Here is a 16,106-nt window from a genome sequence, read left to right on the forward strand (position 1 = left end):
GCTGATGGGCTGTGAGCACTCCAAGCACGCGCTGCTCTTTGTGCTGCTTGGCGGAAGTGCAGCAGCTTCCTGCCTGCAACAGAAATAGGCTTCCTGCTGTGCACAGCACACTGCAGGTACTGCTCTGCTCCCTGCCTGCCCCTGTGATGGGGCTTGGGGCAGTGGGGCTGCCAGGAGAGAGGGCACCCCGTGCTCTGCTCTGCGCCTGTCCCTGGGGTCTCTGCAGGTCTGGGGCCCAGCTGTGGGACTGCACTGTTAGTGGGGGGAAAAAGCTTAGAAGTTTCGGGGAGGAAGTGGTTTGGGATAGGAGATATATTGTTCAAGAGTCTGCAGTCTGGTTCCAAATGTTGGGGTCTGTGCTCCAGCAGGATGACAACATTCATAGAATGGTTGGGTTGGAAGGGACTGTGAAGACTGTAGAACCATGGAATCTCAGAATGGTTGGGTTGGAAGCGACCCAAAGCCCCCACCCCAGCTGCCCCCAGTTCAGGCTGTTCTGGACACGTACAGCTCTGGGCAGGCTCCTCCCCAGTGCTTTGCCTTGCTGGTGCCCCCCTTCTCAGTCCCCACTCCATGTGGCCATGTGTCTGGGGCAGCATGGTTAGCAGCACATCAAGGAGTGCAGCCCCAGCCCAGGAGTTGGGCTGATGTGAACCACAGGAGTTCATGTGCTGCGATGGGGTCCATGCACTCCTTGGTGAGCAGCACTCATGTGCTGGCTGCTTTCCTTACTGGCGTGTTGCTCATCTGTGAGCAGAGGCACGTCCCAGTGCTGCTGGTGGGACTGCTGGGACTGGGATTGTGAGCTCTGGGGAGGAAGAGGCATTTTCAGGGCTTTTTATTATTATTATTTTGCTTTGTTTTATGGCTTGATTGATTGATTATTTTTTTAATTTTTTTTTTAAGGAAAGCTGGTTGAGCCTCTTGTCCTCTGGTGCTTTAACACAGGGCTCGAGTAGCTTTAATAAGTGAGAAACAGAGACAGCAGAACCGCCAGTGGGGAGAGGAAACAAACGTGTTTGTGCTGAGATTCCTCTGTGCACGCACAGCTGAACAGATGGTGCTTTGTGGTGTTATTCGTGGCAGCCTTGGTGTGATGCCAGAGCACTGCTTGGCCTTCCCTCTCTTTTTTTTTTTTCCCTCTTTTAATCATTTCACTACATTTTGCTTTTGCTTAATTTTCCTAATTTTAATTCATGCTTACTTTTTTTCTTTATGTTTTGTTTCTTTCAGTTAATCACACACAGACTTTCAGGCCAAGAGTGGACTTGGTGCTTTCATGTGTTAAGTTGCTTGAGTTCCCCACCCTGTGACCCTTCTCATAACATTGTGTGCGTGGACCAAAGCGAAAGAGACCACGAGCATCTCCGGTTGTTGCTGTGTCACGACTTGCTGTGATCTGTGCTGTGTTTGAGGACGTAACCTTACTGTGTAAATGCTTCTAAACAACATCAACTCATCCCCAAAGTGAGATGTCCTGTCCCAAGCCCAGCAGCTGTATGTCAGGTGTCCGCAGCAGCTGGCCTGAGCTCCCCTTACCCAGCAGCTGAATGCTTGCTTCCTGGATTCCATATGATTGTCATTGGTTACGGGGACTGTTTGAGCCATTGCTTCACCGTTTTCTCTCCCTCTGAAGGTGCTCGGATGTGAGGAGTGGTGTGAAGGATGCCGAAACGTTTATTTTTCTAACAAAATCCTTGATTTGAATGAGTTTAGAACAGGAGCAAAGCCCAGAGCTCAGAACCTCTGCAATGGGAACCATGTCCAAGTCACCCCTTTTCCCCTAATTATATATTTTAATCCTGAATTTCTCTATAAACATATTCTTCATCATTTATAATATATATACATATATATATAGATATATATATATATATAGAAAGAGAGAGTGGTTAATAAAACTCACGGGACAACGTTTTGAATTTTTCTTTACCGCTGAAGTTAGAATTTCTATGTAGAAGGGTTTTCCATACGAGTGTGGTGTGTCCTGGAGCTACAGGAGCTGTGTCACTTCTCACTTAGCACAATTCACTGCCATGTAAAAGCTATTGAAGCAGTCATCTTTACTTTGAGGCTGTTAAAGAGGAAATAGCCATAAGCACACACGTGCTGAGGAGGTCCCTGACCGTGAGCTGTGCTGCATTTATGCCACTCTGCTCCATCTCATTGCTTTGTGATAGGCAGAGCGCAGCTGCACAGAGGCACACAGCAGTGTTCTCATGGAAAAAGGGTCGGGCCCAATTCCATCAGACAGCAGGTGGGACAGCTATTAAATGTCAGCCCTGCCGTGTCCTTGGAGTTCCAGCAAACACTGGCTGTGGCTGAGCATTAGGTGGGAGTGTGTGCATTGCTGTTTAGGCATGAATGTTCAAGGATTTCTCTTGCTGTTTTTCCTTAGAGCTCCATCCTTACACTGAGCTTTAACTCGGAGGTGCAGGTCTGTCTGTAGGGCACGGTGCTGGATGAGGTTCTTTGTGTATCCCACTGAAGCAGCTCTTTCATCTTTCTAAATACAAACTCAGGTGTGAAGCTGTTTTCATACAGCCGTTGTCCCTCTCTGTGGGTGCGCTGCTGTCCTGTTAGTGTGACTTGATCTGAAGGAACCTCACACAGTGCCCCGCTCCCTCTGGAATGGACCACGTGCAGAGATGCACACAGGCTGCATCAGCTGGCGGCTGAGTGCGGGGCTGCCCAGGCTGCTCCTCTGAGCTGTACTTTGTAGGGTAACCATCATATTAAGAGAGGTGATGTGTTTTTTTCCTAAGGGAACATACAAAGAACACAACCGATGGTTGCATACAGGAAGACAGCTCCAGCTCACTGTTGACTCAGTTCAGTTGTGCAGCGAATTAGGGGCACAATTTGATTATTGCTGATGAGAGAAGTGTGCTAATTGCCTATGTGAGCAGGGCCGTGCTGGAGCAGTTCTGCTTCTTGGGGCCAATGCTCCTGAGAGCTGGAACAGAGCTCTGACTACACTGCAAACCTCGCCATGGCTTTTCCACCCAATATTGTTTTCCTATCTCGTGCTGCAGCCAATAAGATGTATGCAAATGATTTCTTTCTGCCCTGGCTCAGCAGGAATCCATCTTTGCTCCCAGGATAAGGGATAGTTAGGGAAATGACAATAGCGATAGAAGAGTTGGAGCCTGCGGACCCATGGCAGTGTGGAGAAATCCCAGCTTTCCCTGCAGAAGACATTCAGAATGTACATAGTGATATGTTGATGATGATTCTGTATACACTGACATTACTGTGACAGACATCCCTTTCCTCACAGCTGTCTGTTGACCTCAGGTCCATCTGCTCTTTGGGGCAGTCACCATCAGAGTCTTGCCGCAGAGCTCGGTTTTTGCTCTCTCGCTCTCAAAGTGCATGGTTTTCCCTTTTTGGCTGAGACAGGATTTAAACACACGGCATATAGAGTGGTTCTGTGTCTTATTTTTATTTAACGAGTTGTACATTGCGATGCTGATCTCACAGCAGCCCGAAGCCTCCCCTCCTGCAGCAGAGAATGTGGCAGGACCACCCTTCAGGACTGGAACCATTCAGTTATGCTTCTTTCAGCCATCTCATACATCAGTCCCTACCACGTTGGCATTAATGGGGTAAAAAATGTGTCTGTTATTGTTAAAACATTCACCATCGTCCATATCGTGTACTTCCTAAGCTGAGAGGTGCCTGTAGGGCTCTGAGCCCTGCAGGCTCCATGTCTGCTCACAGTGCAGGAGGGCTGAGCTCAGAGCAGGGAGGGGACTCAGTGCACTCCGAGCCCTGCATCCATTTGCTTTGCCATTCCAAATGTGTTGGGTGATTTTGCCATTTTTTGGTTGTTTTTTTTTTTCAGTTCTTTCCGCTCACTTTGTAATTTTTTTTTCTTTTCCTTTATTAAATCTCACATGTATTTTGAGTTGTTTTTGTGGTGTCGTTTATTGAGCAGTGCGTTTCCTGTGCTGTCTGGTGGATCTCTGTTCAATGGTGATGTGTAAGCATGGAAGGTGCTCCCAGATCTCAGGTCTTCTGGACATTGGGACCACTCAGAAATACAATGAGCCAACTTCTGCATCCCACACCAACCATAATCCAAGGGGTAGGCCTAATGTATCGATCCAGATGTGTCCCTGCTTGAGCCAAAGCTGTCTTTAAGTTCTCCTCTGTAGGATTTGTGTACCTACCGGTGGATTCAGGGATGTTACTGATGCTGAGGAGCTGATCAAAGAACAGCACACTGATGATTTCTGGATGGTATCTCCCCTTAACAGAACAGGAGCAGGATGGGCCACATCATCATCCTCTTAGATTATGGCCAGGAGAAGTGCGCAGCTTCAGCCTGGGGTTCTCTTTGGGGATGGTGGCTGATGGAGCTCTAACCACAGCCCCATTCAGTGTCAGCTCTGTGGGGCATTGCTGCCTGAGGAGCTCAGTTCAGTCTCTCTGGGTTTTATTTGCTGCTGCACTGAAGGCCAACCCCAACCATGCAGCTTGGCTGGTGCAGTGCTGCTCAGGTGGTGCTTCTGATGGAGGTTTGTCTGACAGTGTGCATCAGATTTGTACTTCAGCCTGCCTGTCCTTAATGAGATGATCTGACGTTTAAATATGATTCTCTTTTGTTCTTTCTGTAGCTTTTTTAGTCTTCCCAGCGCATACTCCATAACAACAGGAAGATATGTTAATTAGAAGATTTATTAAGGCCAAAACATCTCATGCAGAAGAAATTAATTGGTGCTTTCACCTTTAAGCTTGCGATATGTTGCACAGAAGAGATTGTGTAGCAAGGACTAAGATGCACTGATTGATTGGGAAAAGTTTGCTTGATCAGGTCTCTTGATAACGTTGAAATCCAAGGTATTTGCCAAAAGATAACCTGCTAATAATGGCTGATGCATGGCTTACACTGACACCAAACACTAATCTCTGGGTGAGGACCCAGCTGTAGCATTTAACACTGTGACTGAACTTCCCAGGGGAGAGGAACAAAGTTGGGTTGGTGGAGAAGCGCTCAGTGTGCTGCTTGAGCTGCTGCTGCAGTGGGATTTGGTTTGTTCCTCTCCTTGTCTGGGCTGGGATGTCAACCCAGAGCCTCTGACCATCCTTAGCACTACTGCTGGCGTCTAACATTTCTTAGCAACAAGCAGTAACTTTTCTGTAGCTTTGTTCTGTACTTACAGGTGTTATAACCCAAATCCCTGACCCCCAGTTTCCATGTTACCGGGGCTGTGCCCCCCATGCCTCAGTGTCAGCCCTTCCCAGCACTCCATGCTGCAGGCACCTGCCCTTGGTCTGGGGGGTGCTGGGTGAGCACAGAGCCATCTTAAAGGACAGCTCAATGTGACCTCCTAACAAAGGGGAAGCAGTTCAAAGCTGGAGCCTGGGCTGGCTGCGACTTCTGTGTTTATGACGCACCGAGTTCCCTTTTTACACAAACACTTGTTGAAACAAACAAAGAGGTGCAGCGCTCGTGCCCCAGTCTGACGTCACGCAGGACCAGGGTGGCCCCAGTTCATCTTCCTTTTAAACAAACCTGTAAATGAATCTCAGGACTGACCTGCTTGTACCGAGGTTGGGTTTAATAAAAACAGAACTGACTTGTTTAACAAACATCTGTTAAACATGTTTTGTGCGCTGCTTATGTTCACTGGATGAGCACCGTGCTATGTCTGTATGTTCAGCCTTCACCGCTGCCCCTTTTCCAGCCACTGCCGCCTTGTGCCTGGACAGGCTGCAGGACTGGCCATAACCTGGTCCTTTGCAGGCCAGAAGATGTTCCCAGCCCTCACCACTGCCACCACACCGGGCAATGCCACCCGAGGGCTGGTCGCTCTGCCTCTGGTGTGACAGGAGCCCAGCAAGACTTCACTGGAGCTGGCTTCATCACCACCTGTGTTTGCTGGGACGGGCTGATGAGCAGGACTGAACTCCTGCCCTCAGCACACCCTGTGCATGGCAGTCACTCCAGATGCCCTTGCAGTGGCTGCAGATCCAGAGCTAGGAGAGCTTTTCTGCTGGCTGAACTCAGCATCAGGTCTGTGCCTGTGCTGGGCAGGAGGAAAGCTGGAGCAGTTTGTGACCACTGGGCCAAGCTGTGCAGTGCAATGCTCTTATCGCAGTGACTGTAGCTTGGCCACAAATTGATTAATGTCGCATAAGGAGGGGGAGTTGCAGAGACCCGCCAGGACTTAAAGCATCACTTGATTTAAGTGTACTTTTCTGCATTCTTAAGGAATTAAACCATAAGTACTGTTTAAACGGAATTTAAAGCAGTAGAGCTAATCAGCAACAAACACAGCCTACACACAGACGCTGCAGAGGCAATCTCTATGCTGTTTTCCTTTATCTTGATCTGTTCTGCCACCATAGGAGTTGTTTTCGTTTGTGCAGCTGTAATAAATGAACACTTAGATTGTTACCCACCCACTGTAAGTAGCGATAACAAGTCAGGTTTGTCATCTGAGGCACTCTGGTGCTGCTGCTCTGAAGTAAGGCAGCTTTATTCCTAAATGCAGCTGTTCTGGCACGGCTCGCTTCAGCTGTGACATGGCTTCTTCTGTGGTGTTTTATGAAGGAGAGATGTGGCAGAGGCTGGGGATGACTCTGAATTGCTTCACTGTTTCTGATTTAATGTTTGGTTCATATTTATGTTTTGGTTCTAATTCTGAACTGAGCACTCATGGCCAGCACTGGTATCTATCAGGAAACTTCTTGTAGGACCAAACGGTTCCTTGGGCTCTTGCTGCAGGTGCTCTCAGATGCAATCACAGCTTTGCAAGGTATGGTTAATGTCAGGCATTTGGAAATCTGGCCTAAATAAAGGCAACAACAACAGACATCTGTTCCTGAATTGTTCCTCACCTGGGATGCTAACCCACTCTTAGCAGTGCACTGTCCAAGCTCCCGTTGGTTAAATCAGGTTAGGAAGGCCACAAGGTTTTACTGCCTGAATGCATGCTGTGTTGTCTTGTTACCAATAACTTGTGCAGAAGGACCGTGGGGAGGTGCTCACAGCCTTGGACTTGGCTTTCCCAGCAAGAAGGGTACGTGCTCTCTTTCTGTAGCAAGAACGATCCTGTTGCAATTGCAGCTTGTTCCTGAGGTTTGTAGTTTCTTCGAAGCAGGAGGTTCAGTTCTGAACAATGTCAGCAACACAAAGGTAAGAGGCATGGCGAGTCACCATGCAATGCTTTCAACCTGCTGAGGCCAAACTGTGAGTATAAGTTCCCTTACTGTAACTCAGCGCTGGCAGAGGAGTGCAGAAAGGATCTGTGCTTCCAGAGGGGTGGTGCATGTTGCAGAGCAGGCAGGCTCCAGCTTTACTGTTCCCATTCTGGTGTGGCATCTTGCATCCCAGCAGGGAACATGGGTCTCTGCTGCACGGCTCAGCGCTGCCTTCATCTTTCAGGTTTAGTCCTGTTACCTCGTCCTTTTGAATGCTGCTCGTTATTGATTGTAGAGGTTTTGAGAAACATGTTTGTTGATGGTTTGTAATGTCATTCACCTTACAGGTGAGAAACTAGACAGATGCTCAATGCTGGGGAGGCAAAACATTAGGTAGGAGCTGTTGTGGTATGGAGGCACAGCATGGAAATCACTGCGTGCAGAATTCTTCTGCTAACATTTCCACTGGTTAATGCAGCTGGTGAAGATTCATGAGATAGGGCAGAAAAAGAGATAGGAGGAAAAGCAGAACGAGGCACACAGCCCCACTTCCTGCCAGACCTTTGTGGGCATCAGCTTTGGCTGGGCTCATCATGGAGCACACTGAGAACGTGAGATTGAAACTGTATTTTATTGGGAGTAACTACAAAAGACAACTTGCCTCCTTCCACAGTCAGGCATTTCAGTCACAGCTTGTGATAGAAAAGGAAGGTGGCACAGTGCCAGAGGGAAGAGCCCTGCCACAAAAAGAAAACCTTCCCTGTGGTCCATAGGTAGGTTTAATAAATGACGTATCCTAATAGTGCCTCTGGGTCTGCCCCAGGACACCTTGTAAACTGTCTGGGCTGCACAGCTGAGCTGAGCCCTCCTGTGAGCTGCACAGGGCCGTGCTCCACCTGCAGCTCAGCACACTCCATCAGCAATACCTGCAACTCGCCTCGTGGGATCTCCTTTGCTTTCGGCACTGATCTGAGTGCCATCTGCTCATACATCGTTTGCACCACATCTCTAACACTAGATATTTATTTCTAGAACATTTATGCTCTGCTTTTTTTGCAGTTTAGAAGGAAAACTTGACTTTCACCCTGCACACACAGTTTATTCATTTCCTAGTGCTAACTGGCAAAATTCAAACATAAAACTTTGGAAAGCTTCATTTGTTAACAGAGATGCTCAGGACATCACTCCTGCAACGCTCGTGGTTCAGGAATCCCTCTCCTACAAGGTAAGATGAGGAGCAAGGGAAAGAAACTTTGTTCCTGCACTGAAGAGTGCAGCTGTAAAGCAGCATAAGGATTTCCCTGCTCCTATCTTATCCCTGTTCCCTGTTTATCCTGTATCATTAACTAAGACACCTGCTCAGCATTTAGCCTGTGCTGCTCTACCTGAAGACTTTCCCTGTTCCGTGGCAGGACTTGCAGGTATGGTATTGCTATTCATACAGTACTGTCTGGATTGTACTTTCAAACTAGTGAAAATGCTGGCCCTACTGTTTAAAACAAACAGCAAAAAAATAATTCTCACATATTTCCAAAGGATGCTTAAGGCTGGTTTTAAAGGTGCAATGGAGGCTTAAACTGGCCTATGCAGTTTGTAAAACTGCTTGGCCTTGGAGATTAGCAGCTAATAAAAACTATTATCAGAGTGGTGAGAAAATAATTGAAGGCATTTTGTATTGTCCAGTCAGTTAAGGCAGAAGAAACAGCACCTTGAGTGGCCCAAACTGGTCAGTGAGGGCCTAAGGCAGCGCTGACTGCAGACAAGAAGCAATTTCCCACAGCTTGTAGGAACCTGGAATGAGTCTTTAGTTGCTTACCCAGAATGGAGCCCAAAACTCAGATCCATGGGAAGGCCTTAACAAAAACTAGATAGTTTGGCTCATGGCCTTTTCACCATTAAATCAAATAAACCCTCCCATCTGAGGACTAATAAGTGGAGACATTTGGTGCTCTGTGGCACAGCTCTTAGCCTTCTGCCACACTAATCCCTGAGTTGTAGGATTGTGACTGAGTCCCTCCCCAGCTTTCTGCATTTACATGGTGTCAGAAGTGGAGCAAACTACTTAAAAAAGACAAAGCGTAGGAAAATAACACCATTTTGTCATTGTCCTTGAAAAAAACACAGCAGCACTCTTGCTCTGTTGCGTTCACTGTCCTGTTTGCTGGAACCTACCAGTACTGAAATACTGCTTCTAAGGCAGGATGGTCTCCACTACTCACTTCCAGGTGGCTGTAGTGGAGGACATGGGGAGCTGCCTCCTCCAGACTTCAGCTGAGGGCATAAGCCACTCTTGTGCACCCTCCCACCATCTGCTCCCCTGTCCTCACTGTACAGGTATCTCAATCCATCGTAGTATTCATCTGTCTCCATGGTGCCTTCAGGAATTTGGGCTGTAGCAGATGTGACAGCTGCTAAAACTGGCTGGCTTACAGCAACTTGAAGCTTCACTTGAGAACTCTTAAATTCAGAAGGGTAATGGCAGGGAAACTTTGCCTTAGCATCATCCTGGATGGCTTGACTGATGGGGCAAAAAATATAAATGGCGTTGGACGGCTGCAAGTGCATTAGCTCTTGATCCACAAGCTCTTTGCAGTGCATGAATTCAGTGCTAGTAATCTGTAAGGAAAGAAAGAATTTAATTATCTTTTTGTAAGTTCATAAGAGATTAGTCTCTCCTCTGATTTCTGTTCTAGTAACTGTGTAATTAGGGGGATCATAGGGAGAGGCTATTCCAGATACCTCAGCTGATGCATAACAGCAATGCACACATTAGCCCTGATGCAAAACATTTAATCAGGAGCTCCTAAACTACTACACAAAAGGTAGGCAAGCGCTCCCTCTCTTTTTAGGAGGCCACAACAGGCAGGAGGGACAGCAGATAGCTAGGTTACATCAAGTAAAGCTAATGAGTTGATGGTAAGCTGCCAACCTGGGTCATTTGCCTTCTAAGTATACTTTTGTAAAAGACAAGTGTTTTATGAAACTGGAGAAAAGTTTTAATAAGGCAGAGCTTGCCTCTTGTATGTATCATTAAAGGTGAAATTGATTATACTTAAAGAAACTGCTCTTAGAAGTCCTCAGTCTTCAGTGGGAGGAATCTCCTTGGTTGGGAGGCAGGGAGCTGAGCTATCTGAGGTGAGGCTCTTTTGGAAGCCTCTAATAAGTCAGTCAGAATTAGAACTAACAAAGGTAGAACAGACAGAGGCTTCTCAGAAATCTGCTAAAGTGCAATGTGGGTTGCAAATACATATGTGCTTTATTAATTTGCCAGTGTCTCGGCCTCAGGATATTGTGACCAAAGGCCATTTTGACTCCTACCTGTGCTTTTTTTAGCAGATCAGTAATAACAGGAAACCAATCAGGAGTCTGCCTCTCCAGCTCTAAGGTGATGATCACCAAAGCCAATGTGGAGCCCTTAAACTGCACTAGTTGGTGGCAAGCCATACAGTGCTGTAGCTGTTTGGTCAAGAGTGCAACGTGGCGGGAAGGATTCGTCTGAGGCAGCCCGTTTAGTAGATGGGGCCAGTTGGACACCACCATGGCATGGAACTGGGGAGAAGAAAAAAATATATATACATATATATATATTAGGAAAAAAAAGAAAAAAAAAAAAAAAAGAGAAAAAAAAAGCAGAGGTCAGTGAACTTTGTATGTTTTCATATGTTATCAACCAGACGTACAGACTAAATTTCATCTCATATCAGGAGGCCTAGAGGGTGTCCCTGCCCTTCTTTCCTTTGTTTTGTGTTTGTACTTGCCAACCACCGAACTGTTTTTTGAGCTTATAATGAATGTAAAGGTCTGTGTTTCCTAATAATTTCTGGGGTTTCTACATTATCCAGATTGCTATCTAGGAGATTCAGTTCAGACCAGCACATATGAAGAGAGTAAAACCAGTAATAATGACTGTACTCTGAATTTACTAAGGAAACGAGAAGGTAGTTTTTACAATCAGCAGCCTAAGATGGCTTAATATTTGCACATAACCTTGTGAAAGGGTTCCAGGATGTTTGTATCATATGATTTTTGCCTTACTAGCACATGATCGTTTCTTGAAGACAGTTTAATCATTTCTATTGAGTATTTAGTAACTGCAATGTGAACTAAGTGCCAGAGTGGGATCTAATTGCATAAAACCAGGGTGAAGTGGGATGAAAAGGAAAGTGGTTTAAAAAAAACCTGTATATGAAATGTAGCAAAACTGATAGCTTTCTATGTACAGTATTAATAGAATGGAAATAGTTAGACATATTTTTGCAGTGTGTATTTAAAAAAAAATAAAAATGGCGTACAGTTGTGCATTATGAGAATCTTTTTAATATCCATTTGAGTTGTCCTTTAAAGATGGGAGTAAATTTTTTTGGAGCAAAACGAAAGGTTTTAAATAGCAGTAAATTAAGAAATGCATAATCACCATTACCATCTTCAAAAGACTTGCAGACAGCTAAGAACTGGTCGTCTACAAAGCATCTTGGGAAGGATGTGTGGATGTGTGCACATCTGTGTTTTCTAGTCTTATTTGATAAGAAGTTGTTTCTTTAAATAAAAAAGAATTGCAAAACGTAGTGCTTACAATGCTTAAGAAATCCATTGGTGTTGCTGTGTAAAGATCCCAGTGAAGCTTATCTAGTATAATTCTTTCCATTCTCAAGATCTCAGCTGGAGAGCGTTTACAGCCGCTCTGCTCTGCAAGCATCTTCACCGATGGTATTACCTGTTAAAAAGAAATAAAGAAAGGAATTAAAAAATAATAAAGAAGCCAATTTCTTACACGGTGCTGCGTGCGTTTCTCTGTACTGTGATCTAAAAACTTTGTGCTCGTCCCAAAGCACAGAGCAGGATGCTCGTTCAGGAGACCGTTTGCTTAGGAAATTCGCATGCTAAACACAGGCAGGGTGTACTCCTCACAGGGCAGCCGGCAGTGAACCCAGCCCTACAGCAGGAGCAGAGCTGTGAGCCACCTGAACGCTGCACTGTGAGGCATGTTCCCTGCTACCACTCTCATTAGCTTTGCTCCCCTGACAAGCAAGGTTTCCAGTTTACAGAGACTTTTGTGGTTGTTTCCTGTGGTCATTGACTTGCTTCTCCTTTTTAGCTGAGGGGAAAAGAAGAATAACCTCAGCATGATACACCATAAGAAGGCTTATGAAAAGCATTTCACTCCAGGAGCAGTTCTTTAAAAGAAAGGTATGCCTGACTGCAACTCCTAAGTTTCCTGTTCCTTTTCAAAACAGAATGAAGATGAGAAACAGAATCTGAAATGCTTTTCAAGGTCTGTTTGGCTCATGTCTGTAAATGTCTGGAGAAGTCTGTGCCATGACAGATTTCAGCTATATGCACTGGATAATTATCCCTTCTAATCTCATACTTACATGGGTACTCACTGATTTTACATGCTCACCTTGAGGTGCAGACCTGAGTCATTTCCTCACCCAGTTCAGTAACTGGTTTTGAATTCAAGCAAACTCATCTATCTGAATTTCCTCTAAAGAATCTCTGCTCTGTCTTGCCTACCGTATCCTCCCAGGACCCATCACAACAGAATTACAGCACTTTGACGTGCATGTGTGTCCTGGCTGTCACTAGATCAAGCTTTACTGCGAGCTGTGGATTCTGATGAGGAGAGGTTTAAGTGCAGGAGGGGAAGACGTTCATTACTTTCCTGTGGCCTTCACGGATGAAGAACCGACTCTTACTCATGCTGAAGAAACAGGAATGAAAATGTTACTGCCACCCCTTTGGGCTTATGTAGGGTAAACAAATCTACACTTCCTCATGCCAAAGCTGAGGAAAGACCTCAAAATGCAAACAACTTGAAAAGATGAATTTAGTGTCTTTAAAACGACAGGCATACAGACCTCATCTTCCTCGTTGGTTTTTGCTGCAAGGACAAGGCAGGAAATTGCTATGCACTGAAGATATTTTAATCGGGCCTGAAAGGAAAAGACAACACTGAATAAAGAAGATAACATCTTGGGGGGAATAACTGTCATTCTACTGCATGTGCACAAGTTTCAAGTTTTCATTTAGGTTGCAGCTGCTTTGGAATTAGTTCAGCTGTGGCAGGATTCACTTGAAGCCAGAAACAGCAAGGAAATCTACAGTGAAACAAGTCCTCTCTTTGGTCTCATTTTTATGCAGGTATCTCAGAGTCTCAGACTACACGATGTCACAGGATCTACAACGTAGTGTTCTTGCACTTCTTAACTGAGATATTACCGTGCTTTTGCCAAACAGAATTAAGAGTTGCAAGGCTCATAACTTTATTGTTGCTTCAGTGTCAGAAGTTAGCCTCACAGTTTTGTTAAAAGTAATAATTTCAAGACTACAATACTTAATGTGATCATGCAAATGTCTTCTGTTTAGCAGAGGCAAACAGATGATGATGAACTCTTTATGCTTATCACCATGTTTGGTCTCCAAGTCACACACACTATTGTGGACTGTGAATCAGCAAAACCTCAGCAAACACTCCAGTTCATCGCTGTATGGGAACTGTTGAGTCACGGCCTGCACTGATTGAGCACCTGGGGAAAGGACCCGGTCAGCCCTGGGAGCACAGGTGAAGGCAATTCAGCTGTGTGAATGGAAGGGCTGCAGCCTGGCTGCACCTCTCTTAGACCTCATTTAAGGGCTGACTGCCACTGCGGAAGAATCTTTGGAGATTCCTCCTCTGTGGTTTCCCAGTGAGCCTCAATCTTCAGAGACAGGTGAGCAGTCCTTTTTCCTTCCTTTATGACACCGTTCTATTGCGTTAGTCCCTCTATCATTATACCTTTTGTATCACCTTTGTTGATCTTTCTGATGGTTACAATAGGTGTGCATTCCCCAGAGAAGACCCTGACTGCTTCCTAAATCTGCTGCCAGACATAGTACTTGTTTTGCGTACAACCTGATTACACTCTCTTTACATCTGCAATCAGTAATATAACCAGATAAAAAGCCGGAGATTCTTTACCTTTACTGATGCCAACAGCCGGTTAAGGATGCTGATAGATAAAGCAAAAGTTTCAGAGTGAAACTGGAATTGAGAGCTTATTTCTGCGATCCAGAGAATCGTTTTCTCATAGCACAAGGGAGAGATATCTGTACCCTGAGGGGAAGAAGTTAGGAGGGAAAAAAAGTACACTTAGCACTTTGATTTCGTTAACGTATCTTCAAAGGAAAACACTAATTATTCTAAGTACTCTAATTAACATTTCAGATGTCTCTGGGCGTGAAATGAAGACACTGCTGTTGGCTGTGTCTATAGAGCACAGAAAAGGGCAAACTGTTGGAGCAGTTTAAAGCACTTAAACACATTGCCCAGCTCTCGCCTGCTCCATCAAAATTCCTCAAACTACCCGAGTCAAAACAAAATGCAAAGCAACTCTAAACTCATTTTATGTGGGGAATTAATACGGTGTCAGATGAAACAAACACAGACCCTCCTCCCCCCCTCCCTTCCTTACGATTCATCCATGCAGGATGACTTGCATTCAGGTGGGTCAGATGGCGAGACCAGCACTGCATGCCTGCAGTGAGATATCTTAAGTGCTTCCAAATTGAACAGGGGAGAATACCTTCAGGGTAAGATTCTGGAAAACCGGTGCTTTCCAAATCCTAGCCTCTCTGACTAAGGCATTTTCCAGGAAGCAGTCAAGCCTTGAGCTCTCTGGAGGTCCAGGACACTTCATAGCAACTCCTTGAGCCAGTTTCCCAGGTGGGAGCTGCTGCCAAAACCAAGAGAAGAATTACAAAGCATTGTACCAGCTCCTTGCACTATGTATGGTTTCCTCTCATGCCGCCTTTCTATGTTGAGAATTAAATCGGGGCAGCCATACAACTTGTTTGTTTGCTGATGAGCAAAAACAGTTCCATCACCTATTTTCCCAGGGAAAGCTGACGATGGAAGAAAACATCTGAGAGCTAAACTGTGCAGCTTGGCTTTTTCACCCCTGGGCTGTACAAAGGTTTCCTCTGCTTACCTTGAGTTGGGAGGACATAGCACTGCATTCAGTTGTCCCTTTGTAGAGCTATTAAGTTGCAACCCACTATCAACTGATTTCAAGTTTCTGGTGAATAGAGCTCTATTGTTTCTGCAAAATAAAGCTCCCAAGGTTGTTGTTCTTAGGACTGAACTCCCAATGAGCAGTTTGCCTTAAAACAATTCAATCTTTCTGTTGCTGTTGAAGACATGCAACAGCATTGCTATAGATACAGCACTCTCCAGACTATGTGTGTATGCATGAAATAAAGCTATCTGAATGCTCCTGTCTAAAGGGCAGCAAGAACCTGAGATGAAGTATTTCAACACTTCTGAGTGTCTCTTTAACAGCAGAAAAAAAAGATGCCCGATCTAGAACTTGTGCTTTATTCGATCTATGGGAGTGGTGGATGAGGGCTTTGTGCCATCGATTCGTGCCATCAATCGCCCTAAACTGAGGGAATCCTCTGGAAACTGTTGCTGGTTTCTAAAGCTGCAGATCAGCGATGCGAGCGTTTCAGTGCACGTCGGGAAGCACGCACGGCTTCAACTGCATCTCACAGAGCACCCGAGCCTGACAGCCCGGAGCGCTGCAGCGAAGGGATAAACCGCGTCAGATTTATCCGAGCGGGTGTGAAAAAGTTTCTCTTTTTGTAGCTGGAGGAGAAATCATTCATTCAAGGCTCCCCTACGACTTAACCGCGACCGTCCCATGCAACTACACTGACCCCGCGCGGTTCCTGCCCAGCCCGGGGCTGCCCCTCTTTCCCCGCAGCGCGGAGCCCCGGCCCGGCAGGAGCCCCCCGCCCGCTCCGCCGTCCTTACCCGTCCGGCTGGGCCCCGCCGCGCTCCGTCACTGGGGGCGGCCGGGCGCAGGGCCGAGAGCGGCAGCAGCTCCGCGGGACTCCGCCGGGCGGGGCCGCACCGCCCTCAGCCTCCGCGGCTGCGCACAGCCGGGCCCGGCCCACGGAGCTGCGGGGCGGTCGGT

At 46.2% G+C, this 16,106-nt stretch overlaps 2 protein-coding genes across 5 annotated transcripts in view; one reads left to right on the forward strand and one right to left on the reverse strand.

Annotated features, from left to right (window-relative positions):
- Positions 1-6,819, forward strand: part of SEPTIN8 (septin 8) — a 34,211-nt gene extending 27,392 nt beyond the window's left edge. Inside the window, exon 10 of one of the 3 annotated variants that reach the window (XM_072348642.1) lies at positions 4,623-6,819. In XM_072348642.1, the coding sequence (XP_072204743.1) occupies positions 4,623-4,677 (55 nt within the window). In that variant the 3' untranslated portion in view covers positions 4,678-6,819. Of the gene's footprint in view, positions 1-1,233; positions 3,911-4,622 lie in introns of those variants that run through there. The other 2 variants (XM_072348643.1, XM_072348644.1) reach the window with 2 other exon arrangements.
- Positions 6,820-7,014: 195 nt separating this feature from the next.
- Positions 7,015-16,085, reverse strand: CCNI2 (cyclin I family member 2). Of its 2 annotated transcripts, none has more exons than XM_072348646.1 (7): positions 15,944-16,085; positions 14,715-14,861; positions 14,111-14,245; positions 13,011-13,085; positions 11,726-11,866; positions 10,471-10,701; positions 7,015-9,768 (listed from the first exon to the last, which is right to left on the reverse strand). In XM_072348646.1, the coding sequence occupies exons 2-7, from the start codon at positions 14,826-14,828 to the stop codon at positions 9,364-9,366; spliced, it is 1,101 nt and encodes a 366-aa protein (XP_072204747.1). In that variant the 5' UTR covers positions 14,829-14,861; positions 15,944-16,085; the 3' UTR covers positions 7,015-9,363. The 2 variants fall into 2 exon arrangements, with proteins under 2 accessions (XP_072204747.1, XP_072204746.1); XM_072348645.1 differs by having other exon boundaries at positions 14,715-14,864.
- Between the last annotated feature and the right edge of the window lie 21 nt (positions 16,086-16,106).

Source organism: Excalfactoria chinensis, chromosome 13 (assembly GCF_039878825.1).
Source record: "Excalfactoria chinensis isolate bCotChi1 chromosome 13, bCotChi1.hap2, whole genome shotgun sequence".
Taxonomy (NCBI): Eukaryota; Metazoa; Chordata; class Aves; order Galliformes; family Phasianidae; genus Excalfactoria; species Excalfactoria chinensis.

Excerpts from the sequence above, each read along its gene's own strand:
- CCNI2 (XM_072348646.1), bottom strand. The coding sequence starts at position 14,828 with ATGAAGTGTCCTGGACCTCCAGAGAGCTCAAGGCTTGACTGCTTCCTG. Across the intron at positions 11,867-13,010 it reads AAACCAACGAGGAAGATGAG|GTAATACCATCGGTGAAGAT; the intron begins GTCTGTATGCCT and ends TCTTTTTAACAG. Across the intron at positions 9,769-10,470 it reads ATCTGCTAAAAAAAGCACAG|ATTACTAGCACTGAATTCAT; the intron begins GTAGGAGTCAAA and ends CTTTCCTTACAG.